Source organism: Puma concolor, chromosome E4, assembly GCF_028749965.1.
Source record: "Puma concolor isolate L17-30 chromosome E4, mPumCon1.1.hap2, whole genome shotgun sequence".
Taxonomy (NCBI): Eukaryota; Metazoa; Chordata; class Mammalia; order Carnivora; family Felidae; genus Puma; species Puma concolor.
Window position 1 is genome coordinate 68,113,639 of NC_141683.1, and position 25,284 is coordinate 68,138,922.

Here is a 25,284-nt window from a genome sequence, read left to right on the forward strand (position 1 = left end):
CCGTCTGTCTCCACAGCTACAGGAAATGGGAGAAGAGTGAGTGATGTGTTGGGAGTTGCAGGGACAGAAGGGACAGACAGAGGTGGCCAGACACCCAGTGGGTTTTTCTTTTGCACCAAGTCCTTTGGCCCCCGGCCCCTCCTTCCTGTTGCTAGGATCACTGCCTGCCCCTCCTCATTTTCCAGAATCTTCCCTCCCTTCCCCCCCCCCCCCCCCCCCCCGCCCTGCCTCCACGTCTGAGGCTCTGTGGCCGGCCCTGAGCGATGCCCCAGGCCTGGGTCACTTCATACAACAAGGCTGCAGTGTGCAGTGGACAGAAGGCGGCCCTCGACTGCCCAGACAGCCACCTCCTAGTTACCTGTGTTGCAGGTGCATTTTCATCTGAGGCCTCAAAACCCTTAGGACTCAATACGTTGAGCTTTTAGTCCAAAATCTTTACTTACTTAGTTTAGTTTTATTTTTTAAAAAACTTGTTAACATTTATGTATTTTTGAGAGAGACAGAGACAGAGCGTGAGCAGAGGCGGGGCAGAGAAAGAGAGAAAGAGAGAGAAGGAGACACAGAATCTGCAGCAGGCTCCAGGCTCTGAGCTGTCAGCACAGAGCCCGACGCGGGGCTCGAACCTATGAACCAGGTCATGGCCTGAGCCGAAGTCGGACGCTCAACCGAGCGAGCCACCCGGGTGACCCTACCTCTCTCTGTATAGAGCAGCACTCAAGCCTGTGGCCTAAGCCCAGTGCTGACAGCTGGTTAAAGTCCTCGTAAGAATACAGGCGGATCATGGGGCGCCTGGGTGGCTCGGTCGGTTGAGCATCCGACTCTCGATTCCGGCTCAGGTCATGATCTCACGGTGTCCCCCGTGTGCCTGCCTTGAGCCTGGTGCTGGGAGGACCGTGAGTGAACGCGGCGCTCGCGTTCTGATGGAGAGGAAAGAGAAGAGACAAAATAAGCGACTGATGATACGACAATTTGGCACGGCATGCCCACATGGCTTATTAGCGGTGCTACAAAGAAACAGTGGGAAGGAGGAGGGGGTGTGTGGAGCCGATGCTCTTGAACGCAGGGCAGGGCCTCCCCGGGGAGAAGGCCACACTGGATAACGACTCCTGGGTGGTGGCGGCCGTGGCCACCTGGGCAGGGACAGCCCGCAGCAGGCCCCGGGGACAGCAGGTCCAGAGTATGAGGTAGGAGGCAGCGGAGAGACAGGTGGGGGGAGGGGGAGGTGACAGCGGGTGTGTGTGGGGGGGCTCCAGGATCGCCCTGGGCGGTGATCTGTGACAGCAGCCACTGATTGCGTCCCCTTGTGCTGAGCTCTGTACTCACTGCGGTCCCTACTGGAACATTCTCTACTCGAAGCCCCGAGGCAGCCCCGGGGTGGTAACTACATTCATCGGCCCCTTTATTGCCCTGCTTTCATGGAGGTGATATTCACGCAGCATGAAATTAACCACTTCTGAGCGACGGAAACAGTGAGGCTTTGTACACGTGCAGCCGTCCGCGGTCACCTGCGTCTGGACACGTGATGTCCTTGGCCCCGAGGGAGACACCCCCCCCACCCCGGGCCCACTCCCCAGCCCCGCTCTTTCCCTCCCCCAGCCTCTAACAACCACCGGCCGGTCTGTTGTCTTTCTCTGCCGACTTGCCTCTTCTGGGTATTTCATATCACGTGTGACCTTTCGTGACCGGCTTCTTCCACTTGGTGCAACATTTCCAAGCCTCACCTAACGTGTCCCCTACTCCGTTCCCTTTCATGGCTGGGTAATATCCAGTTGTGTGGACATCACTTATTTTACAGGTAAAGAAATTGGGGCTTTGGGGATGGGACGGAATAACTGACTGAGGCCTCGCTCACCCAAGCGGCTTTCCGGCCGAGGCTGGACTTGATTCTGTGTCTCCCACTCTCTCTGCCCCTCCCCTGCTCATGCGCTCTCTCTCTCTCTCTCTCTCTCTCTCTCTCTCTCTCTCTCTGTGTCAAAAATAAATTAAAAAAACATTAAAAGAGGAAAAAGAAATTGTGTTGTGAAATGGCATTTATCGCCATGAGCGAACAATATATTGCTGAGTGGGAAAAGCAATGTTCGTGACAACACAATACGGGAAATACACCAGTTTCTACAAACAAAGAAAATACGCACAGGTATATTCGCAGAAAAGCTTCGGGAGGGGGCATCTCCCAAAATATTAACTCTGCTTATTTTTAGATAAGGAAGATTATAGGTTGCACTCACTTATTAAATCTGGGGTGGGGGGGATCCACCAATAAATGCTGCTTTAAAAATCCATCAGTCAGTTGGAGGACTCCCCAGAGAAGCTGCCCCAGAGGCCGCTTGCTGCCCTCACCTGCATTTCTCCTCCACGGACAAGGAGAAACCGTTGAGAAGCTTCTCCCAGAGCCGGGAGGATCCTTCTCTGCAGGAAATCCAGGAAGGTGGGGTGCGAGATGGGGACAGTGGGTGGGTCAGCAGAGCTGTGGGGACTTTGGATCCAGTATGGCTCCTCCGGGTGGCTTAGTTGGCAGAGCGTCCAACTTCCTCTCAGGTCACGATCTCGCGGTTCATGAGTTCGAGCCCCGCGTCGGGCTCTGCGCCGACAGCTTGGAGCCCGGAGCCTGCTTCGGATTCTGTGTCTCCCTCGCTCTCTGCTCCTCCCCCACTCGTGCTCTGTCTCTCTCTCTGTCAAAAATAAATACATTAAAAAAAAAAGTTAAATGGGGGCGCCTGGTGGCTCCGTCAGTTAAGCATCCGACTCCAGCTCAGGTCATGATCTCCCGGTCCGTGAGTTCGAGCCCCGCGTCGGGCTCTGGGCTGACAGCTCGGATTCTGTGTCTCCCTCTTTCTCTGCCCCTCCCCCGTTTGTGCTCTGTCTCTCTCTGTCTCAAAAATAAGTAAACATTAAAAAAAAATTTTTTTTTTTAACGTTTATTTATTATTTTTGGGACAGAGAGAGACAGAGCACGAACGGGGGAGGGGCAGAGAGAGGGAGACACAGAATCGGAAACAGGCTCCAGGCTCCGAGCCGTCAGCCCAGGGCCCGACGCGGGGCTCGAACTCACGGACCGCGAGATCGTGACCTGGCTGAAGTCGGACGCTTAACCGACTGCGCCACCCAGGCGCCCCAAAAAAATTTTTTTTTTAAAGTTAAACATACTGTCATAGAAAGAAGTTCCCCAGGAGACTGTGGCATGAAGAAAGCCAGTTGCCGAACAAGATGTGTACGAGAGGCACATTTGTGTGCAAATATACATATGCCCGTGTATTTGCAGATGCACAGAAAAGAATGCAGGGAAGGAAGGGTGCGTGAGCAAGTCGAGTCTCTGGGAAGCAGGCTTTTCAGGTGGGGGAGGGGACTCCTACTCTCCACCTTCCACCCTTCGGTGCCGCGGGAATACATTGTCACCACCGATCCGTGTTATTTTGCGGTTACTCACAAAGTAAAGGCATTAAAGAGACGTTATAGGTATATATTCGTATTTTGTATTTGTTCAGATACAACGTATATGGAGATGTACTACTTGTGCTTAGTATTAGGAAAGACTCACAAATAAAACGGGCAGGGAATGAAAAGAATGAGCAAAGACTGTCCATTCCCACAGCCCTGCCTCCCAGACAGCCTAAAAAATTTCTTTTCAAATAAACAGATGACCCTGATATACGGCCCTGTGCCACAGGGACACTCTCGGTACTTATTTTAAGGTCCTTTATAACGGAGATTTTATTTGATTATCACCCTGATGTCTGCCAGAATCCTGCAGTCTGACACCTAGAAGACAACCCCCAGGTCCCTGCTCTGGGGGCTCGCTCACCACATTTTCCTGGATATCAGGACATCCTGCTGTTTGAAGATATGCGGTGTGACCGGGGAGGTTCTGCCTCTGAAGCCTCACAGGCGTTTCTGTTTTTCTCGGCCTTGGGGGACAAGCAGCCTGGGCGGGTGGGGACCGTGGGCGGGGCTGGGGACACTAGGATGTCTGTCCTGCCAGGCTCAGATCCTTCCCCCAGACTCTCACTTCCTGCGGCTGGACAGCCGTGGAGACCACAGGCCAGTCCGCGATCATCCGAGCCCAGGACCTGAATTTGACCAATGAACACGGTGAGCGGTTTGCACACTTTGAACCCACGCTAAAATTTCCAGGGCGGTATCGACGTCTACACTAATTTCTCTCGGGTTGTTCGCAATTTCGAAAATCCTATCACCAACCGCAGCCCCCCGCGATCCGGCTGCTTTGGTGGCAGATGCTTTTCAGGCGTTTCCGCGCACAGACGAAACCCTGGCCCGCTTGGCTGTTAACCCCGGAAGTCACGCTTAAATGTACTGAGTTCTGTTACCAGAAGCTCTGCCTGCCTTTCTGTTTCAGGTAACATCTAAGACCCGGCGCAAAAATGATTGTGCAGATATGTTCTTTGACCTTGGGATTTTTTTTTTTTTTTTCAGATAGTAAACGGGATACCAAAAATGATCCATTTTGTAAGACGCTTTGGGTCTCGTAAGGTTGAGCTCCACGGCCCTCGGACCTCCAGGCGCATCAGAACAGGACCACGTCTTTCTGCGCCCGAAATATATCGCCCACTAAATATTCGTTGAGTGAATATCTCAATTACGGCAATAATTTGGGGAAGTTACCACCAGCCCCCTGCTCTGTCCTGTGCATGTAGTAAGTGACTGTTACTCTCCCTCTGCAGAGCGGATCCTGGGGATGTGTCCTTGCAACCCCAAGATCAAGAGTTGCACGCTTCACTGACTGAGCCAGCCAGGTACTAAATTCCACTTAGTGGATGTATATATCCCCCTTGTCCCTTATGTTGTAGGGGCGCCCGGGTGGGTCAGTCAGTTAAGCGTCCGACTTCGGCTCAGGTCATGATCTCATAGTTCGTGGGTTCGAGCCCCTCCTCCGCTCATGCTCTGTCTCTCTCTCTCTCTCTCGGTCTCAAAAATAAATAAAATGCTGTTGTAATAAACATTCCTGGGCCTCTACCTTGGCACCCTCTGAAGGGACTCTCTGTACCCGTTGCCAAGAGACTGAAATCAAATGTCGTCCTCACCTGACCAGCCCCAGGCTGAGTCCCCAGGTGAGTGGGGGCGGAGGGGACTTAGTCTCTCAAATAGCAACCTCTGCCTGGCTGGGCCGGGAGGGCGCACAGTTAGGAAACGATGCCCATATGCTAACAGAACCCCATGTCCACCGCGGCGATCTGGGGGGCAGAATTCTGCATGATGGTTTTTCTTTAGGACTCTGGGAGGCTTCTGTAAAAGCCGTGATACTAAAGAGTGCCTGGGGGGGGGGGGGGGGGGACTCAGTCGGTTAAGCGTCTGGCTCTTGATTTCAGCTCAGGTCACGATCTCATGGTTCGTGGGTTCGAGCCCCGAATGGAGCTCTGTGCTGACAGCGTGGAGCCTGCTTGGGATTCTCTCTCTCTCTCTCTCTCTCTGTCTAAAAGTCAATAAAGAAACATTACAACAAAGTGATATTTACGAAGAATTTACGAAGAATTTATCGTGCCAGTGTGGTTGTGTGTGTTGACACACGTCTGGTAAGGTACGACTATTGTCACTTTGTGGCTGTGCCACTGAGGCCCAGAGTGGTTATTTAACATGCTCGAGATCACACAGCGAGATTGGTGGGAGAACAGGCTCCAGAATTGTACGGACCGGCTCTAGGGTCCAGCATACTTAGTAACCATACTCGCCCGCCTTCGTCCTATTATTATAAATCTCCCTGACCCTCTGTTTCCTCTTCCGTGAAATGGGTTCATACTACCTACTTCACGAGACTTTGAGGACTAGATGAGGCAAGGCACGGGAAGTGCTTGGGGCATGGTATGTGCGAAATAAATTCACCGACCATTGTGAATATCCGGGGGGGGGGGCTGTTTATCCAGATGGGGGTTCCAGGGCCGGGGTGTCTGTGGACAACCAAGGTCTTGCAAGGACGCATCGCCTTGAGCAACACCCATGATCCGCGCTGCGCAGGGAGAGTGACGGCTGGTGGCGGCTTAGGCTCTGTGGCAGGGACGTTCGGAGCCCCGAGAAGCTGTTAGCAGTGTTAGTTAGCTGAATGCAGGGGCCCCACAGGCCGCTAAGACTCCGGGGGTACAGGCCGACCGGGGCTGGAGACACAGCCAGCCCTTCGGGCTGAGGAGTCGGACAGACCTGACCACACACGGAGACTTCTCCACCGGCTCTGTGACTCAGTTTCCTCATTTTACTGATTGATTCAAAATTTTAATTTATTTAAGTAATCTCTACACCCAGCGTGGGGCTCAAACTCACGACCCCGAGACCTCAAGTCACATGCTCTACCCGTTGAGCCCTCTAGGCATCCCCCAGTTTCCTCGTTTTAATATACGGACAGGGGACTTATTTCAAACAGCATTTTTTTTTTAAAAAGTTTATTTATGTATTTTGGGAAGGAGAGAATGAGAGAGAGGGAGAGAGAGGATCCCAAGCAGGTTCCGCACCGTCAGCGCAGAGCCCGACGCGGGGACTCGAACTCACAAACCGTGAGATCATGACCTGAGCCGAAACCAGGAGTCAGACGCTTAACCGAAGGAGCCACCCCTGAAGGGGAGTTCTTTAGCACAAAGAATAGACAAGGAGGTACAGAAACGAGTGTTTACTTGGAAAGAGAAATGACACCCCGATGACTCGCAAATGTTAAAAAGAGCTGACCCGTAGGGCAAAATTCAAACGACACGGGAATCGCGGCTGTCATTCCTGTCGCTTGACTTCCTGAGACACCTCTGCGCTTATTTTTCTTCCGAGTTTTCTTTTGGCTGCATGTCCCTTGTCTCCAGGCGATAACAATGTCCTAAGAAGATAATTCGGTCCTTCCTCCAGCATGGCTGACGGGCTCTTGGTTTTCACATCCTTCATTTAGGGGAAGTGTCACCGTGCTCGGTGTCTCGCCCCCGCCCCTCCGCGCAGAGCCCCGGCCTTTATTCTGGCTCTGCGGAGCCCAGGCGGAGCCACAGAGGCCGTCGCCACCGACGCCCCCAACCTCCTGCCCCACCTAGGCGGTGGCCACGGGGCCGCGGGGCTGAGTCCGCAGCCGGGAGAGGACGGGAGCGCAGGGAGTCCACCTGCCGCAGCGCTCCCGCCTCCGGCCAGCAGGTGGGGCTGCGGGGCCCTGTAGCTTCAGCATTAGTCTGAGCAGCTTTTAAACGGGTCCTTGAATCAAGGGCCTCCTCTCCTAAACAGCTTCTTCCTACTGTCAGTGGAGGGTACTACTTGGTAATAACTATTTATTACTATTATCATTATCATTATTATTATTATTATATGGATTTAGCATTTGCAAGACGGGAAGAATGTACCCCACATTGCTAACGCTGGTTAGATCTCAGTAATGGGGGGCTGCCTGGGTGGCTCAGACAGTTAGGTAAGCGTCCGACTTAAGCTCAGGTCATGATCTCCCGGTTCGTGAGTTCGAGCCCCGCGTCGGGCTCTGTGCTGACAGCTCGGAGCCCGGAGCCTGCTTCGGATTCCGGATCTCCCTCTCTCTCTGCCCCTCCCCGGCTCGTGCTCTGTCTCTCAAAAATAAATAAATGTTAGAAAAAAATTTTTAAGCAAAGATCTCAGTAATGGGATTATGGGAGATTTGTTTTTAAAAACACATACTTAAAAAAATTTTTTTAAACATTTATTTCTGAGAGACAGAGGGAGACGGAGCATGAGCAGGGGAGGAGGGGCAGAGAGAGAGGGAGACACAGAATCCGAAGCAGGCTCCAGGATCTGAACTGTCGGCACAGAGCCCGACGCGGGGCTCGAACTCACAGGCCATGAGATCATGACCTGAGCCGAAGTTGGACATTCAACCGACTGAGCCATGCAGGTGCTCCTAAAGGCACATACTTTTAAAAATATATTTATTTTTAAAAGAGAGAGTAGGGGAGGAGCAGAGAGAGGCGGACAGAGGATCCGATGCAGGCTCTAGGCTGACAGCCCAGAACAATTTTGACTTTTTTCCAGATAAAGAGACAGAGGTCCGGAAAGTGAGTCTAAGGTCACAGCATCTAAAAAGTGACAGATCGAGGGGCACCTGGGTGGCTCCGTCCATCAAGTGTCCGACTTCGGCTCAGGTCACGATCTCACGGTTCGTGAGTTCGAGCCCTGCATTGGGCTCTGTGCTGATGGCTCAGAGCCCGGAGCCTGCTTCGGATTCTGTGTCTCCCTCTCTCTCTCTGCCCCTCCGCCGCTCACACTCTCTCTCAAAAATAAATAAACATTAAACAAAAATTTTTTAAAGAATTATCAATGATCAATCAGAATTATCTCTTCAAATCTTCCAGGCAGGATGCCATTTTCTTTCTTCTGTATTAGGGAGTTACAAACACGAATACATGCCCATGGTGGCCACGCAGGTACCACTGTAAACAGATATTGGTGCAAAATGATCAATCACAGCAAGGACGGTGTCCCTCACGACTGGCTGGGGCGACTGTTGCAAACTTAGAGCACATGTCCCTCCTCAAGGAGGCAGCCTCCGGTCATGGTCATCCAGCGCCAAGGGCAGGCGCAGATCTGAAGGCGGTAACAACCAATTCAAGCTAACAACCTTGCAAGCCTCATAAAACGCTTCTATCCTGTGACAGGGGCTGTGGGGCTCCAGAGGGATGACCTTGGCCCTCCCTGTGTTTGCAGTCAAGGAGTACAAAATAATTATCCCCACTAAAGCGTTCTGTGTGACTAAAGCGCAACATTCATGGAGTACCGATTATCACAGAGAAAGCAGGAAATACACGGAGTTGAACTCAGTCTCTGGGAATCTAATAACATTTCGCAGAGAAGGTGAATACTGTGCGGAGGGAACAGAGGGAAACGTTGATCTGAGGGAGGAAACTTCTAGAAGAATTTCAGAAATGTTAAAACTGGGACGCCTGGGCGGCTCAGTTGGCTGGGTGTCTGACCCTTGATTTTGGCTCAGGTCACGATCTCATGGTTCGTGGGATCGAGCCCCGTGTTGGGCTCTGGGCTGACAGCTCAGAGCCTGGAGCCTGCTTCGGATTTTGTGTCTCCTTCTCTCTCTGTCCCCCTTCCCCGCTCACACTCTGTCTCTCTCAAAAATAAATAAACATTAAAAATTTTTTTGAAAGAAAAAAAAAAAGCCTGCTTGGGATTCTATGCCTCCCTCTCTCTACCCCATGCTCTCTCTCTCTCAAAATAAATAAACATAAAAAAAGATTATTCAATATGTTAAACTCCAAAACAGTAAAAAAAAAAAAAAAAAAAAAGTCAATGATTAGTTTATCAGATTTTACCTGTCCACCTTCCTAGGTATGTTCTATAGGTTTTAATACTTACACTGTTTTTTTTTAAATCTTTTTTTTTTTTATGTTTATTTTTGAGAGAAAGTGAGAGAGAGTGAGTGCCGGGGGAGGGGGGCAGAAAGAGAGATGGGAACAGAGAATCCAGAGCAGGCTCCGTGTGGACAGCACGGAGCCCGACGCGGGGCTCGATCTCACAAACCCGGAGATCCTGACCTGAGCCGAAGTCCGATGCCTAAGCGGCTGAGCCACCCAGGCGCCCCTATTTATACTTGTTAAAAAAAATTTTTTTTTTCAGGTTACGAAAGGAATGCTTATTGCAGAAAACTCAGAAGACGGAATCTGTATTTCCAAGAAGAATTCTATTTACCCGTCGCGTGACAGTTCCTGGCTACTCAGGCTGGAGCAGTGAGCCTAGCGCATCAAGGAAATACAGTTGGGACTTCTCAGAGCTTTGGCCATGTAATATGAATGCGAATAAATATGTAATATGTAATACGAATAAAGATCCAGGCTAAGTGGAAACAAGTCACCGGGGCTCAGAGTAGCAGAATGAGAGTCCCCTACGACTAGAGGCGGGTTCACCATCAATGAACGAAGCTCGTTCCCAAGCCCGCGCGCACACAGGCCCTTCCAAGGCCGCTGCGGTATTTTCGCCTGGTCCAAAGCTTCTGTCGAAGTTTCTAAAAAAGGATACGTAAGACCACTGTCTCTTTGCGTCCTCACTTCCCTCTGTCACTCCTCCGCGTTAGAGGGTTCAGGAATGGGACTTTCTGGGGACCTGGGGACGATGATTAAGGGATACCTTTAACTGGAGCTCTGTTAAATCAGTGCTCACGGTGGGTGTAGGAACGGCTTTCTGAAACACACCTACTACCCGAAATGCCAACTCAGCCAGCACCGTGTCACAAACGTGCACGGCCAGGGGGCAAAGGAGCTCTGTGACACCTGGCACAGAAAATACATGGGCAGTGGGGGGCCGGGGTGGGGGAGGGACAAGATGTGAAAGGAAATGAGAAACTGGTCCACAGGAAATCCTTGCAATCATCAAGAGGAAAAAATTATTGGTGGAAGAATCAAGTCTCTCAATGCCTAATCTCAAATGCCCAACCAGGGCGCCTGGGGGGCTCAGTCAGTCAAGCGTGTGCAACTCTCGGTTTCAGCTCAGGTCGCGATCTCACGGTTCGTGGGTTTGAGCCCCGTGATGGGCTCTGTGCTGAATGCTGAGCCTGCTTGGGATTCTCTTTCTCTTCTCTCTCTGCCCCTCCCCTGATCGCACTCAATCGCCCTCTCAAAATAAACATTAAAAAAATAGGGGCGCCTGGGTGGCGCAGTCGGTTAAGCGTCCGACTTCAGCCAGGTCATGATCTCGCGGTCCGTGAGTTCGAGCCCCGCGTCAGGCTCTGGGCTGATGGCTCAGAGCCTGGAGCCTGTTTCCGATTCTGTGTCTCCCTCTCTCTCTCTGCCCCTCCCTCGTTCATGCTCTGTCTCTCTCTGTCCCAAAAATAAACGTTGAAAAAAAAAAAAAATAATAAGGGGCGCCTGGGTGGCTCAGTCGCTCGAGCGTCCGATTTTGGCTCAGGTTATGATCTTGTAGTTCACGAGTTCCAGCCCCACGCCGGGCTCTGTGCTGACAGCTCAGAGCCTGGAGCCTGCTTCAGATTCTGTGTCTCCCTCTCTCTCTGCTCCTCCCCTGCTCATTCTCTCTCTCTCTCAAAAATAAATAAAACATTAAAAAATTGAAAAAAAATAATGGAACATATTAGAATTCTTGGGTTTATGGGATACAAACTCATACTCTTTCTTACTACAACGAATCCGTCTGTAGTTGAAGTCACATGTTTTGTTTATCTTAATGAATCAGAACCTGTCTTAACGGAGCAGACAAATCTTGTTCTGAAAAACACTGGGAATCCACCAAAAACCATACACAAAATGGCCATTCAAGCCGCCAAACATCCCTGAAATATTAGAGCTCAGATGTGAAAGAAACTCGATACAAGTTTTTCCAAATTTAACAATAATCTTTAAAACAATACACACTAATAACAGTAATGACGTGGGAAACTAAAACATAAACAATAATACACTTTTTTTTTTTTGTCCTGTCAAAGTATCTACGACTTTATTTTTCATTCTCAAGTTAGTTAACATACAGTATAGTCTTGGCTTCAGGAGTAGAACCCAGTGATTCATCGCAAATGACACCCAGGGTTCATCCCAACAAGGGCCCTCCTCAATGCCCATCACCCATTTTTCCCACCCCATCAACCCCTGGTTTGTTCTCTTTATTTAAAAGTTTCTTATGGTTTGCCTCCCTCTCTGGTTTTATCTTATTTTTCCTTCCCTCCGAATAAAAAGTTTTTTTTTTTTTTTAATATTTATTTTTGAGAGACAGTGCGAGTAGGGGAGGGTCAGAGAGAAAGAGGGAGACACAGAATCAGAAGCAGGTTCCAGGTTCTGTGCTGACAGGTTGGGGCTCGAACCCACCAGCCGTGAGGTCATGACCTGAGTCAAAGTCAGACACTTAACCAACTGAGCCATGAGCCACCCAGGGGTTCCCTAATAAAAAGTTTTTGATCACCATGCTGAGAATAAGACTGACCTTTCTATTTTCTTTATAGAAATAGAAACTATTACAAAATGTCATAGGAAAAGGTGATTGAAAGTATGCGGCCTGGGGCGCCTGGGTGGTGCAGTCGGTTAAGCGTCCGGCTTCAGCCAGGTCACGATCTCGCGGTCCGTGAGTTCGAGCCCCGCTTCAGGCTCTGGGCTGATGGCTCGGAGCCTGGAGCCTGTTTCCGATTCTGTGTCTCCCTCTCTCTCTGCCCCTCCCCCGTTCATGCTCTGTCTCTCTCTGTCCCAAAAATAAATAAAAACGTTGAAAAAAAAATTAAAAAAAAAAAAAAAAAAAGAAAGTATGCGGCCTGAAAACGTGGGGAAAATTATCATAAATGGTGCCCATAAAGTCTAGACACACAGGTAAATATGCATAATGCTGCCAAAGGCATTTTCAATCTTAAAAAAAAATAAGGTGTGTTTCTGGACTTTTGGACACCCTGTAGAAGTGTGTCAGGAAGTTAACAAATATTTTATGGTCGTGTGTGATGCTTGTGGCTTTTTTCAACTTATCAAAGTGTCATTTGTGATTTCTCTTTCTAAACATATTTACCTACATAATTTTTGGATTTTTTTAAAGAAGGGTTTTTTCTTTCTTTCGGATTTTTTTAAAGAAGGGTTTTTTGTTTTTTGTTTTTTTTAAGTTTACTTATTTTGAGACAGAGAGAGAGAGAATGAATGAGCAGGGGAGAGACAGAGAATCCCAAGCAGGCTCCTCACTGACAGCCAGCCTGTAGGCGGAGTCTCGAACTCACTAACTAGATCATGACCTGAGCCAAAACCAAGTCAGATGCTTAACCAGCCGAGCCCCCCCCAGGAGCCCCTTGGGTATTTTTTTTAATAGGGGCCCCACAAATCGTATGAGCTCCCCGTCCTGCAAAACCAGCGTCTACCAATTTAATACACCCTCACAGGAGCCCAGGAACTTTCTGCAGCCTCAGTTACCCCTTAAAAAAAAAGGCATTGGCTCAGCATTTCCTTCGGTTTGCGTGGAGACCGAGGCAGAGTGGGGGGCGGTTGTGGGAAGCACACGACCCCGCGGACGGGAGGAGTCTCGGCCGGTAGGGCAGGACACGTGCCCGCAGTCACCCCAGCTCTCTCGTCTGCGACCCCAGTTCCTCTGGCCCCGCCCCCAGTGGCCCCGCCCCTCCGCGACCACAGCCCCGCGGGCCCCGCCCCTCCGTGACCCGCGCCCCCCTCCGACCGGAACCCCGAGGGCCCCGCTGGCCCCGCCCCTCCGTGACCCCCGCCCCACTGCGGCGTCAGTCCCCGCAGGCCCCACCCCCTCCACGACTCCGGCCCCGTAGGCACCTCCCCTCCGCGACCCCCACCCCCATCTCCGACCCGAGCCCCGCGGACCTCGCTGGCTCCGCCGTTCCCCCGCGACCCCGCCCCGCGGGGCCCTGACCGCCGTGCTGAAGGAGCGGGGTGGGGGGAGGGGGCGGAGGACGACGCCCGCGGGCGGACGCAGGCCGGGGGGGCGGGCCGGGGCTGGCCGGGGCGGGGCCAGCGGGCCTGGGGGTCGCGGAGGGGCGGAGCGCGGGCCTCAGCCCCTCTCGCGGAGCCGGAGATCCTTCTCAGCGGCGGAAGTTCCGGCGTCGCCGAGGGTCAGAGGTCAGCAGGAAGTCGATACGTGGCCGCCGCCTGTCCCCCGCCGAGGAGGCGCAGCAGCCGGAGATGGCGGCGGTGCTGAACGCAGAGCGGCTCGAGGTCTCGGTCGACGGCCTCACGCTGAGCCCGGACCCGGAGGAGCGGCCCGGCGCGGAGGGCGCCCCGCTGCTGCCGCCGCCGCTGCCGCCGCCCTCTCCTCCCGGGGCGGGCCGGGGGCCGGGCGCCGCAGGGCAGCAGCCGGAGCCCGGGGAGGCGGCGGCCGGGGGCGCGGCGGAGGAGGCGCGGCGGCTGGAGCAGCGCTGGGGCTTCGGCCTGGAGGAGCTGTACGGCCTGGCGCTGCGCTTCTTCAAAGGTGAGCCGGCCCGGCCGCACCCCCGCCTCGGCCGCGCCGCGGAGTCCGCCCGGGGCCCGAGCGTGACGGGGCCAGTGCCCGCCTGGCCCGCCCGGGCCGCGGCGACCCGAGCAGGCTGCGTCCTTGGGGGGGTCCCCGAAGTTTGTCTGCCCCCTCTGGGCCGCTGGGTCACACACCTCTGACGGGCCCGGAACCTGGGTTTTGCGGTCCTGGTCCTGCCTCCCCGAGGTTACCAGGACGTTTGACCTGATTCAGCTTCTCGGGTTTCCACGGGCCGGGGTGAAAGAATGAGCCCTTTTCTCTCCTAGAGGATCCCGTTCTGGGATGGTTTTTTGTTTGCGGTTGGTCTTGGTTTCGTTTTGTTTTGCTTTGCTTTTTTTTAACGGTCGTATTCCTTTTCTTCCTATGGTTTGGCACACCAGGTTCCCCCGATTTTTACCCCCTTTTTGGGGAGGAAGATATCTTCCCATCGGTTCCTTACCTTCCCTTTGCAGTCATTCCGGGGAACCATCAACTCGAATAGGACTTGCACACCTGGCGGTTTTGATGTGGCCGCGAGGAGGAAGTATTAAGCTAATGCGTCCCCTCCGGCTCGTCCACCTCTAAAAGGAAGGGGTGCCCTCAGTGTTCTAGTAACTTCTAGATGGTTAAAATTGCACTTGGAAGCAATGTGCAAGAGTGAGTTCTCAGTTAAGGCCTACAAGTACCCTCTGTTTCTCGCACAATTAATTGTAAGACGTCTCTTGTGTTGGAGCAGGATTGTGGTGTGTGGGTTGTTTTTTTTTTTTTTTCTTTCTCCTTTTTTGGGTGATTCACTGGTGGCGATACCAATCACATGATCTTTTCAGTGGGAAAGACTGATGAGACTCCTGTTAGTTTGATTCTTAGAGATACTTAGATCTTGTGGGGCGGATCCGCGGCCGAATGCAACTTTAAAAGTGGTTGCTAGGTTTCGGGTACATTCCAGAACAGCATATTTATGACACTTTTCCCAGAGGGAGTTCCTTTTGGAGGGCAGGACATACTTGAGTAGCTGAAGTTGTGTAGTTCGTGGTAGGGATACGTTCAGAAGTTACTTGTTTTCTCTCTGCATAACTTTGTGCAAACTAATGGAAGCGTTTTATAAGTTTTCTAGAACATTTGGTTATTCCACATTCATTCCTTTTTTTTTTTTTAATTAAAAAGCTTACCCTTGAAATGTTCATTGTCCTTGCACATTGAGTTCAGCCCCCTGAGCACTGGCCAGCGTGGGGAATTGGTAATGGCTAATGAGTCTTAGGTCACTGGCTTGAATTTCGTGTTTCCTATGGTGGTGATAGATTACCACTTAGATAAAAATCTGGTGGCTCCTATACAACTCCTATAACTACATTTTACTTCAAACTTTTATTTTTGGAACTTAACTTTTCCAGTGTTCAATAAGCTTCAAGTATATTGTAGCACAAAGGTATTTGAGAATAGGAAAGGGCCAATTTTTAATCCTAGCTTTGGCCACATGACCAACAAAAAAAAAAGGTAACAATTTTCTGAGCCTGTCTTATTTGAAAATAATATTTTCTTTGTAAGATTAAAACACTGTATAACCTGCAGTAAATTTGGCATTGTTTTGGGGGTCGGGAAGCCCCGGATTCTATTTACCATGTAAATTCCTAGGCAGTTAACTTTTCCAGACTCAGTTTCTGTGTGTGTGTGTGTGTGTGTGTGTGTGTGTGTGTGTGTGTGTGTACAGCTGGATTAGATGATGATATTTGACGTCTCCGACTTAAGATTTGGTCTAAAGCTAACATTCTTTTAACATTCTTGTTGAGTAGTAGGAGTCCTTGAGGAACCTGTAATTTGGGGGCCTAGTTACCAGTGACCTTGGAGAATAAAAGCTACATTGATAGGTATGGTTCATTTAGTTCCTAAGTTAAGCTCTCAAAGCGGCATTCAAATACTTAAAAGGAGAAATAACATGGCAGTTAAAGTTACCTTTCTGTGTAGATCACTTCGTGGTCAGCAATGATGAGGCTGTTAGGATAGGAGACACCTGGTGGGGGGCGTCCAAAAGCAGTCAGAATTATGGGTGAGTCAACTGTTGCTGCCTTTGTTTTAACGTGTAATCCCAGCGCGGTGCTTGGCATTTTTGTCGGTTTTGCAAGGTTTTTTAAAAAAAAATTTTTAAAGGTTTGTTCAATTTTGAGAGGGAGAGTGTGAGTGGGGAAGGGGCAGAGAGCGAGGGAGACAGAGGATCCAAAGCAGGCTGCATACTGACAGCAGAGAGCCTGATGCGGGGACTCGAACTCATGAACCATGAGACCATGACCTGAGCCAAGGTCAGACACTGTAACCGACTGAGCCACCCAGGCGCCCTGCAACGTTTTCTAATAGATCGCTGTTTTGTGGTTTTGTACTAGAATCTCAACAAGAATTAGAAATGACATTCCATTTTATCTTCTGCTGTGGAATAAATAGGAACCTTGAGAGTGTGGATATCTGTTGAAAATAACTTGGATTGGGAGTCACAGACCCCATTTCTCATTCCACCCTGTCACTGTGGTCACAAGCCGGTAACCGGACCCAGTATGTCAACTACCTACTGTCTTAATTTTATTTAGGTAAAAATAAAATCATAGATGAAAATACAGGTAAATGTAAGTTAGCATCTTCCCATCTAAACTTCAGACCTCGTTGGGGCACCCGGCTGGCTCGGTCGGTAGAGCCTGTGTTTCTTGATCTTGGGGTTGTGAGTTTGAGCCCCACACTGGGTGTCAAGATTATTTAAACAAATGAGTTTAAGACTAAATAAACTTCAGACGGTGTTAAGTCCCTAGTACAGATAACGTTCTAAGTAGGTGGGTTAGGTCACCAATATAGATGAACAGTACATTCACTTTTGCTGTGAAGGGACTTAGGGTCCAAAAGAGGAGTTAAAGACCCTGTGGCAGTCACATCAGGTACCATTTTGAGAACCCTAGATATGTTATTTTGTTGCCACAGACCTTTGAGTATTTGGAGTATTGTTGGGGCTTCCTAGTTGAGAAACTTGATCCAGGCCACTGGGGTGTTAGAGGCAGGGCCGGCTCACTGTCTGATTCCAGAGAGGTCTCCCCACTGCAGGAGGTGGAAAGCACACCCTGCTTCTTCTGAAGGTGTGCTGAGGAAAATATTCAGAGTTACTGCCCTGCTGCCTCATCGCTTTTTGGGAACTTTTTAAATATGTTTGCCTGGAAATATTAAGGGCTCATGGAAAGATGCATACGGTTTTTCTCCACCTGATCACTTTATGGAGTCTCTTTGGATATCTGGAGGAGTGAAGTGTGAGAGAGCCATCTGAATTCCTATGTAATATTGCTGTCAGGTTCGAGATTTTGAATGTGATGGGGCAAAAATTGCCTCCAAAGGACAAGTAAATGTGCTCATCAAAATATTGACCTGCTAAATCCCATTGCTGCTAATACAGTATTAGATTTTTTTGGGAGGCCTGCACTTAGCTAATGTAATGATCTTTTTAAACTCGTGTAAATTGAAAATGGATGTGTTAATTCATTAGGGATTGAAAAATGGTGATAGTCTAATGGTCTTTCTTTCACTGGAATGCTTTTCTTCATATGTTATCTGGTTTGGAGTAGAAATTCAAACAGGAAAGGAAGAATGCGTCTTTCCCTTTATTAGTTTTCAGAATAATGAGTTCTTTCTCTAGTGGCCTCAATGGGTGACACTTTTTTTTGATGTCATTATGTACTCATGCTTTTACACGTATTTGATTGATTGATTGATTTTAATTTTTTTTTTAACTTTTTTTTATTTATTTTTTTTGGGACAGAGACAGAGCATGAACGGGGGAGGGGCAGAGAGAGAGGGAGACACAGAATCGGAAACAGGCTCCAGGCTCCGAGCCATCAGCCCAGAGCCTGACACGGGGCTCGAACTCACGGATGGCGAGATCGTGACCTGGTTGAAGTCGGACGCTTAACCGACTGCGCCACCCAGGCGCCCCTGATTTATTTTTTTTTTAAGCTCTTATCGATGCTCAATACTGTCTTTAGCAAGTGGGAGCCTTGTCAAATTCACTCATAAGTTCCTTTGACATGACCAGTAGTTTTTCATAGCTTCCTTGCTATCTGATATGATGAGATGTTCCAGGTTATTCGTATACATTTCCTGCCTCAGCAGGAATTAGCCGTTTGTCCAAGGAGACGAGGTTCCAACCTGTTAGTGGGAAACAGCCTTTGAAGAGCCATCATCTGGGTGATAGGAGTGGCTGCTCTTTGCTACTGGATTGGTCATTGTTTCTAGGCCTTTTCAGTAGACAGATCTAGGGATCTGGGGTGTGTGTGTGTGTGTGTGAGAGTGCATGTGTGAGAGCGAGTGAGCGAGCATGGCAGGAGTATTTTTGAGGGTATGGTATGTAAAACCTGTAGTCGAATTCGGAAGAACTTAAGTCGTAAGTCTTGGACTCAGTGTCTTTATGGAATATGGAATTGTTGATGCATTTCCACTAGCATTCCTGTTGATTAGACTTGGTCATACGCTCAGTTATGTTACGGGTCTCAGAGAGGCAGTCACGTGGACATGCTGAGATGGTTCCATTCGTTTTGTCATCTTTAAGCACAGGCGTTTCCCACCATTTGTATGAATGGCCCCATCGAGGTTTTACAGTGATGTGCAGCTGTCGTTCATTCTTCGGTAGCCTGTGTAATTAGTGTGTGCCTCCTGGACTTGAGTGGTCTAGCCCCAGATAATTTGAAATTGAATTATTACTATCCACCATCTATTAAATTTTGAATTTATATTTTCCTGCTTTCTTTATTGTCTTCACCTTTAGATACAAGGGTGTAATAGTGTAAGAGAACATACAGACCTACGAGACTATCCTAAGAAAGGAACGATAGGCGCTGAGAATAGTAATACCTTTCACGCGTCTGATTTTCTTACTGGCTAGTTCATGTTACTTACATTTGAGCTGAACTGAAATTTTCACCTGAAGACAGATTCAGGGATATGTGTACGTGTGTGTTTCATGTGAGTTACTTTGACATTCCCCCAGAGGCCTCCCCTTCATTTAATACATATTCAGGAAAGTACACAGCTCATAAGTGTGTGGTGATGAACTTCCACAAGGCGCCCACTCTGGAAACTGCCCCCAAGAGGAGATAGTGTCTGCAGTAGCTCCCCTCACCGCTGGTTTCACCCCCCACGGTGGTCAGCTGGGGTCCGGAAGCTGGTAATCTTCCTGACACCGCGTCAGAAGGTCTTGGTAGCCTTGATGCCGCGTCCCAGCTCCTGCGTCGTTTACCCCACATCACCTCGTTCGTCACCTCATTCATCGCATGCGTGTTTTATCATCTCCCGTCATCACGAGGGTGAGTACGGGCCAGTAAGGCCACGTCCACATCACTTTTATTACAGAGTATTGTTAGAATTGTTTTATTATTCTTGTTCTGTTACTGTGCCTAATTTGATAAATCTAGTTTTATCACGGATGTATATGTATAGGAAAAAGCATTCTATATATAGGGTTCGGTCCTCTCCGTGGTTTCAGTCATCCTCAGGGGTCTTGTATTGTGTACCCCATGGATAAGGGAGGGCTACTGTGCTTTTATCTGTTTGCTACATGGGAGCTACTGTGGCTTAATATTTACTAAGTTGAGCTCTGGAGTCAGCACCGTCTAGGGTGCTTTTTCTTATCCTGCCACTCAGTTTTATAAACCCTGTGTCTTCCTTTATTCAGAGGTTTGTTGTGGGGCACCTGGGGAACTCAGTCGGTTAAGCATCCGACTTGGCTCAGGTCATGATCTCCTGGTTTGTGGGCTGGAGCCCCGCATCGGGCTCTGTGCTGGCAGCTCAGAGCCTGGAGCCTGCTTCGGCTTCTGTGTCTCCCTCTCTCTCTGCCCAACCCCTCCCCCCCCAACCAGCACATTAATCTGATCTCGGGCTGGTTTGATGGAAATACAGTATCTAGGGTGAGGGAAGAGAGAGACATGCTCCGGATGGTGCAGATCCGGCCATCCCTGGGTAATGCTTTTTGTTTGAGGCAGCATCCTTTAGGGTTAAAGACAAATCGAGTCTTTCAGAAGAGAGCCACTTGTCCAGGTGTGGGACATCGTTAGCATAATGGCCACTGTCAGTGTGTGCTTTGTGGGCACTCCACCAGCACATTGGAACACGTTGTTTGTAACCCTCACAAGAACCCTATGGAGAAGTCATCTCCATTTTATAGGTGACAATACTGAGGCTCAGAAAGGTTAAATAATTTGTCCCTATTGTATACTTAACAGAGCTGGGATATAAAACGTGGATCTTTAGCAAGTGTGAGGGAATTAGCTACGGATGTTTAGCCTAGAGCGTAGAGAACTCTGGGCAAACATGATGGGTATTTTGTGGCTTTTTTGAGGTCTTATCTGTGAAATGTGTTTTCTTTAATGCCGAGAGCTGGAAATAGACCCTGTGGATAGAAATTTGAGAGATCGAGACGCCTGGGTGGCTCAGTCAGTTAAGCTTCCTGCTCGATCTCAGCTCAGGTCATGATCTCACGATTTGTGAGATCGAGCCCTGTGTCAGGCTCTGCACTGACAGCACGGAGCCTGCTTGAAATTTTCTCTCTTTTCCTTTCTCTGCCGCCCCTGGTTGCACACACTTGCTCTCTCTCTCTCTCTCAAAATAAATAAAACAAAAAAAGAAGTGCGAGAGATCGACTCAGTAAAGAACTAAAAACCACAGCCACGTGGAGATGGAATCACGTGCCTGGGACAGGGAGTTCCCATCACCTGCACCTGCTCAGGCGTAAGGTAGCAGTTGCTAGGGGGGATATGCTTTGAGTCCCCTTTCTTAATCGTTGGTGAACCTGCTGCAGGTTTTTTCTTTGCGGTGACCACGAGACTTAGTGAAATAGTTTCTGGTTCACGTTAGTTTAAGCTGTAACCTCCACCGCTTCTCCTTCTCTCACACTTCAGGTTTACTGCTGCTGCTGTTTACATCTTTATTATGTTGTGTATCCAGAGACACGTTGTTGTGGGCCATGTGCAAATGTACAGGGGGTCTGAGCTTTGGTTGCGAGATTCAGTCACTGATCGTTACTGTCCTTTCCGGCTCATAGATTGTATGGTTTCATTTCACAGATAAAGGCCAGAAGGGACATTGAAATAGTTTGTTACATCACTCCACCTTTACCTCCAAAGAAAAGAGAAAAATAGGATTTCTGTGTATAAACCTATTCTTGCAGTCGATGTGTGAGACTAATAACCTTTTGTATAATTAATTTCAGGTGGAAGGGACTTAATTTTTCAGAGCTTTGGGCTTGGTAACTGACTCCAGTACTGTTACCAATTATGTTGTTGTATTAGAACTGTTAAATACTTGTGCATTTTTTAAAATGACACTATTATCAGATTATGTTGTCGTATTAGAACTGTAAGTACTTGTGAATTTTTTTTAAAGTTTATTTTGAGAGAGAGTGTGTGAGGTGAGCAAGAGCGGGGGAAGGGCAGAGAAAGAATCCCAGATAGGGTCTGCACTGATAGCATGGGGCTCGATCCCACAATCCGTGAGATCATGACCTGAGCTGAAGACAAGAGTCGGATCCCTAACTGACTGAGCCACCCAGGCGCCCCTTTAGGAATTTAATAAGAACATAATCTAGAAGCCACTTCTATTTTTAATTGCTTGGGAAAATATGTTTTGTGTATTGTGTTAGTGTCCTATTACTGCTGAAACAAATTACCACAAACTCAGTGGCTTAAAACAACACCTATTTTACAGTGCTGGGGGTCAAGAGTTCAAGATGAGTCCCTTCCCAGAATTTCAAGGTATAATTCCATTGTGTTCTAGCTTTCAGTATGCCAGCTCTAAAGATGTCTGTAGTCTTTCTTATTCCTGATCCTGTGCTGTGACCTGTTTCTCTTCCTACAAGTTTGAGAATTTTCTCTGTCTTTAGCATTTGAAAATTTCTGTTTATCTCCTTTCTGTTTTGAATGATTATGTTCAATATTTGATAGTCATCCTAGTCTCAAGCTGCATCCTTCATTTCTGGGAAATTTCCTTATATTATTTCATGATAATTTCCACCCTTTTTTCCTCTGATTTCACTCTATGATAATGTTAATACTAAGTTACTGGAACTTCTGGGGCACCTGGGTGGCTCAGTCAGTTGAGCATCCGACTTTGGCTGAGGTCATGATCTCACGGTTTGTGGGTTCAGGCCTCATGTCAGGCTCTGTGCTGACAGCTCAGAGGCTGGAGCCTGCTTCCGATTCTGTATCTTTCTCTCTCTCTGCCCCTCCCCTGCTTGTGCTGTCTCTCTCTCAAAAATAAACATTAAAAAAAAAAGATATTGGATCTTCTGAATTGAACTTCTAATTCTCTTATCTTTTCCATCTCTGTCTTTTAGGAGATATTCTCAACTCCATTTTCTAGCCAATGAAATATTTAAAAATACTTTTTTAATGTTTGTTTTAGAGAGGGGGGCACAGAGAGAGGAGACGTAGAATCCGAAGTAGACTCCAGGTTCTGAGCTGTGAGTACAGAGCCAGGCCAGGCTTGAAGTCATCAACTGCGAAATCATGACCCGAGCCAAAGTCGGATGCCCAACTGACTGAGCCACCCAGGCGCCCCGGAAGATTTTTTTTTTTTAATTTGTTTTTACATTTTCCATTTCTAAGAGTTTTTATTCCCTAAATTGTCTTTCTTTCTCGTCCCTCGTTTTGCTTAATGGACACATTAGCTTCTGTCTCTGAGGATATTAAGTGTAAGTTGAAGTAATATTGAAAGTTGAAGGATATTAAGTGTAAGCCTGGGTGGCTCGGTCGGTTAAGCGTCCGACTTTGGCTCAGGTCACGATCTCGCAGTCTGTGAGTTCGAGCCCCGCGTCCGGCTCTGTGCCGACAGCTTGGAGCCTGGAGCCTGTTTCGGATTCAGTGTCTCCCTCTCTCTCTGCCCCTCCCCTGCTCATGCTCTGTCACCCTCTGTCTCTCAATAATAAATAAATGTTAAAAAAAAAAAAAACAGTTTAGGTGTGGGGGTGTGGGTGTTCCCGTGTTGGAAGCATTCTCAAATATCTGGTGATCGTCAAGTATTCATTCCTGTTGGAGGGTAAGGGACCGAACAGTTACTGTAGCCTTGAGTAGCAGCCTTAATTGTAGGGTGATGAAGCAGAGGTTTCATAGGGGAACCCTCAAACCATCAGTACCTTTCGAATTAGTAATTGTAGGTTGTTTTTTTTTTTAATTTTTTTTAACATTTATTTATTTTTGAGAGAGAGAGCATGAACAGGGGAGGGTCAGAGAAAGAGGGAGACACAGAATCTGAAACAGGCTCCAGGCTCTGAGCTGTCAGCACAGAGCCCGACGCGGGGCTCGAACCCACGGACCGCGAGATCGTGATCTGAGCCGAAGTCAGACGCTTAACCGACGGAGCCACCCAGGCGCCCCAGTAATTGTAGGTTTTATCTTTGGGGTCAGTTTTTCCCGCAGATACTCCTGGCTGCTTCCTGGGTTGTAGGAACTTAGTTGTCAGCATTCAGGAAGTAGGCCGGAGAAGGGAGGGTGGGGGGAAGTTGTTGACCGTTGATGAGGGTTGATGAGGGCAACTCGTTGCTCGGTTTTTAGTCCTGCATTTCACTCCCAGCCTGGTGCTCCCCCATCTGGAGCACGTGTGATTCGGGTTCTCCAGTAAACGTCAGCCCTCTGCTGAAGTAGGGGCCGGGTAGCCGCCTGCCTGCTTGGGGTTGTCGAACACAGTGGGAGGGAGGGGTGCCTCCTCCTTAGTACCCCTAAGAAGCATTATTATTTCCGTCTAGACTCCAGCTTCTTATGAACCTGGAGCCTCAGGAACCCGGTTCCTGAACCTTCCCAGCGTTCTCTAAATTGCCTCCCTTGTTTGTTTGCGTGGAGGTTTTTCATCGAGGATCAGAGCTAATGGTGTGTGTTTAATTCATCATGGTTAGCTGGAAGTTTGTAAATACTTTCTCTATCCTTTTAATTATACTGGCATTTTTTTTTTTTGAATACCTGGAAGTCATTTGGCTTCTGAGTTTACTTCTTCCTCTAGTCAGGAGTCGGCAAACTTTCCCTATAAAAGGGCCAGATAGGGGGCGCCCGGGTGGCTCAGTTGGTTAAGCGTCTGACTTTGGCTCAAGTTATGATCTCGCGGTTTGTGGGCTCTGCTGACAGCTCAGAGTCTGGAGCCTGCTTTGGATTCTGTGTCTCCTTTGTCTGCTCCTCCCCTGCTCACATTCTGTCTGTCTGTCTATTTCTGTCAATAAATAAACATCAAAAAAAAAAATAAAAGGCTAGATAGTATTTTAGTCTCTAATGGCTACATATGGTCTGTGTTCATTTATATTCTTTGTTTTTGTTTTTCCATTTTTGCTTTTTTGTTGTTGCTTTACAGCCCTTGAAAATCGTTGGGGCGCCTGGGTGGCGCAGTCGGTTAGGCGTCCGACTTCAGCCAGGTCACGATCTCGCGGTCCGTGAGTTCGAGCCCCGCGTCGGGCTCCGGGCTGATGGCTCGGAGCCTGGAGCCTGTTTCTGATTCTGTGTCTTCCTCTCTCTCTGCCCCTCCCCCGTTCATGCTCTGTCTCTCTCTGTCCCCAAAATAAATAAAAAACGTTGGAAAAAAAAATTAAAAAAAAAAAAAAAAAAAGAAAATCGTAAAAACCAGGGGCACCTGGCCGGCTCATTCGGTAGAGATGTGACTCTTGATCTCAGGGTCATGAGTTGAAGCCCCACGTTGGGCATAGCGCTTACTTTAAACAAGAAAACTTTACAAAAGCCATTCTTAGCTCCCAGGTCTTATAAAGACAGCAGTGGGCATGATCGATCCAGTTTGCCACTCCCTGCTTTAGTCTGTCTCCTTTAGGTAAAACTGATTTGTAACCTTTTATCGGTCTTCGGTTTTATAGAAAATGAACTTTTTAAAATCGTTGTTGCTGGACAGATGCCAACAGGTGATCCCTTTCAGTCCAGTCAGTTAAGAATGACTAGCTTTGCGGGGCGCCTGTGTGGCTCAGTCATTTAGGCATCCAACTTCAGCTCAGGTCATGATCTCCTGGTTTGTGAGTTCGAGCCCCGCATCGGGCTCTGTGCCGACGGCTCGGAGCCTGGAGCCTGCTTCGGATTCTGTGTCTCCCCCTCTCTGTGCCCCTCCCATGCTCATGCTCTGTCTCGCTCTGTCTCTCAATAATAAATAAACGTTAAAAAAAAAAAAAAAAAAGAATGACTAGCTTTGCAGTCACGCTTCCCTTTGGTGATGGTAGCCGTCTGCTTGTTGCTGTGTCTTTATGCGGTTGTACCTGAAAAATAGCCCTGCCGTTTCTTTCTAAGCGTACTTCACATTTGTTTTTTGGTTGCCGTAGAAAACAGAGTATAACTTGGTAATAATTAACTGTGTGACTGCAGGAACCTAAGGTGATGCCAGTCTGTATTCCTTTCCGGCAGCACTGAACTAGAACTTCCCTTTAGGAAT

General features: G+C 48.8%; 1 protein-coding gene and 1 long non-coding RNA gene across 2 annotated transcripts in view; one reads left to right on the forward strand and one right to left on the reverse strand.

Moving 5' to 3' along the window:
- Positions 1-6,595: 6,595 nt before the first annotated feature.
- Positions 6,596-14,889, reverse strand: LOC147572769 (uncharacterized). Its single transcript, XR_015246225.1, has 2 exons — positions 14,324-14,889; positions 6,596-6,805 (listed from the first exon to the last, which is right to left on the reverse strand). It is a non-coding gene; the product is annotated as an uncharacterized LOC147572769 (long non-coding RNA).
- Positions 13,482-25,284, forward strand: part of ACBD3 (acyl-CoA binding domain containing 3) — a 33,507-nt gene continuing 21,704 nt past the window's right edge. Inside the window, exon 1 of the mRNA XM_086694199.1 lies at positions 13,482-13,842. Within this exon, the coding sequence (XP_086550325.1) occupies positions 13,557-13,842 (286 nt within the window). The 5' untranslated portion in view covers positions 13,482-13,556. The remainder of the gene's footprint in view (positions 13,843-25,284) is intronic.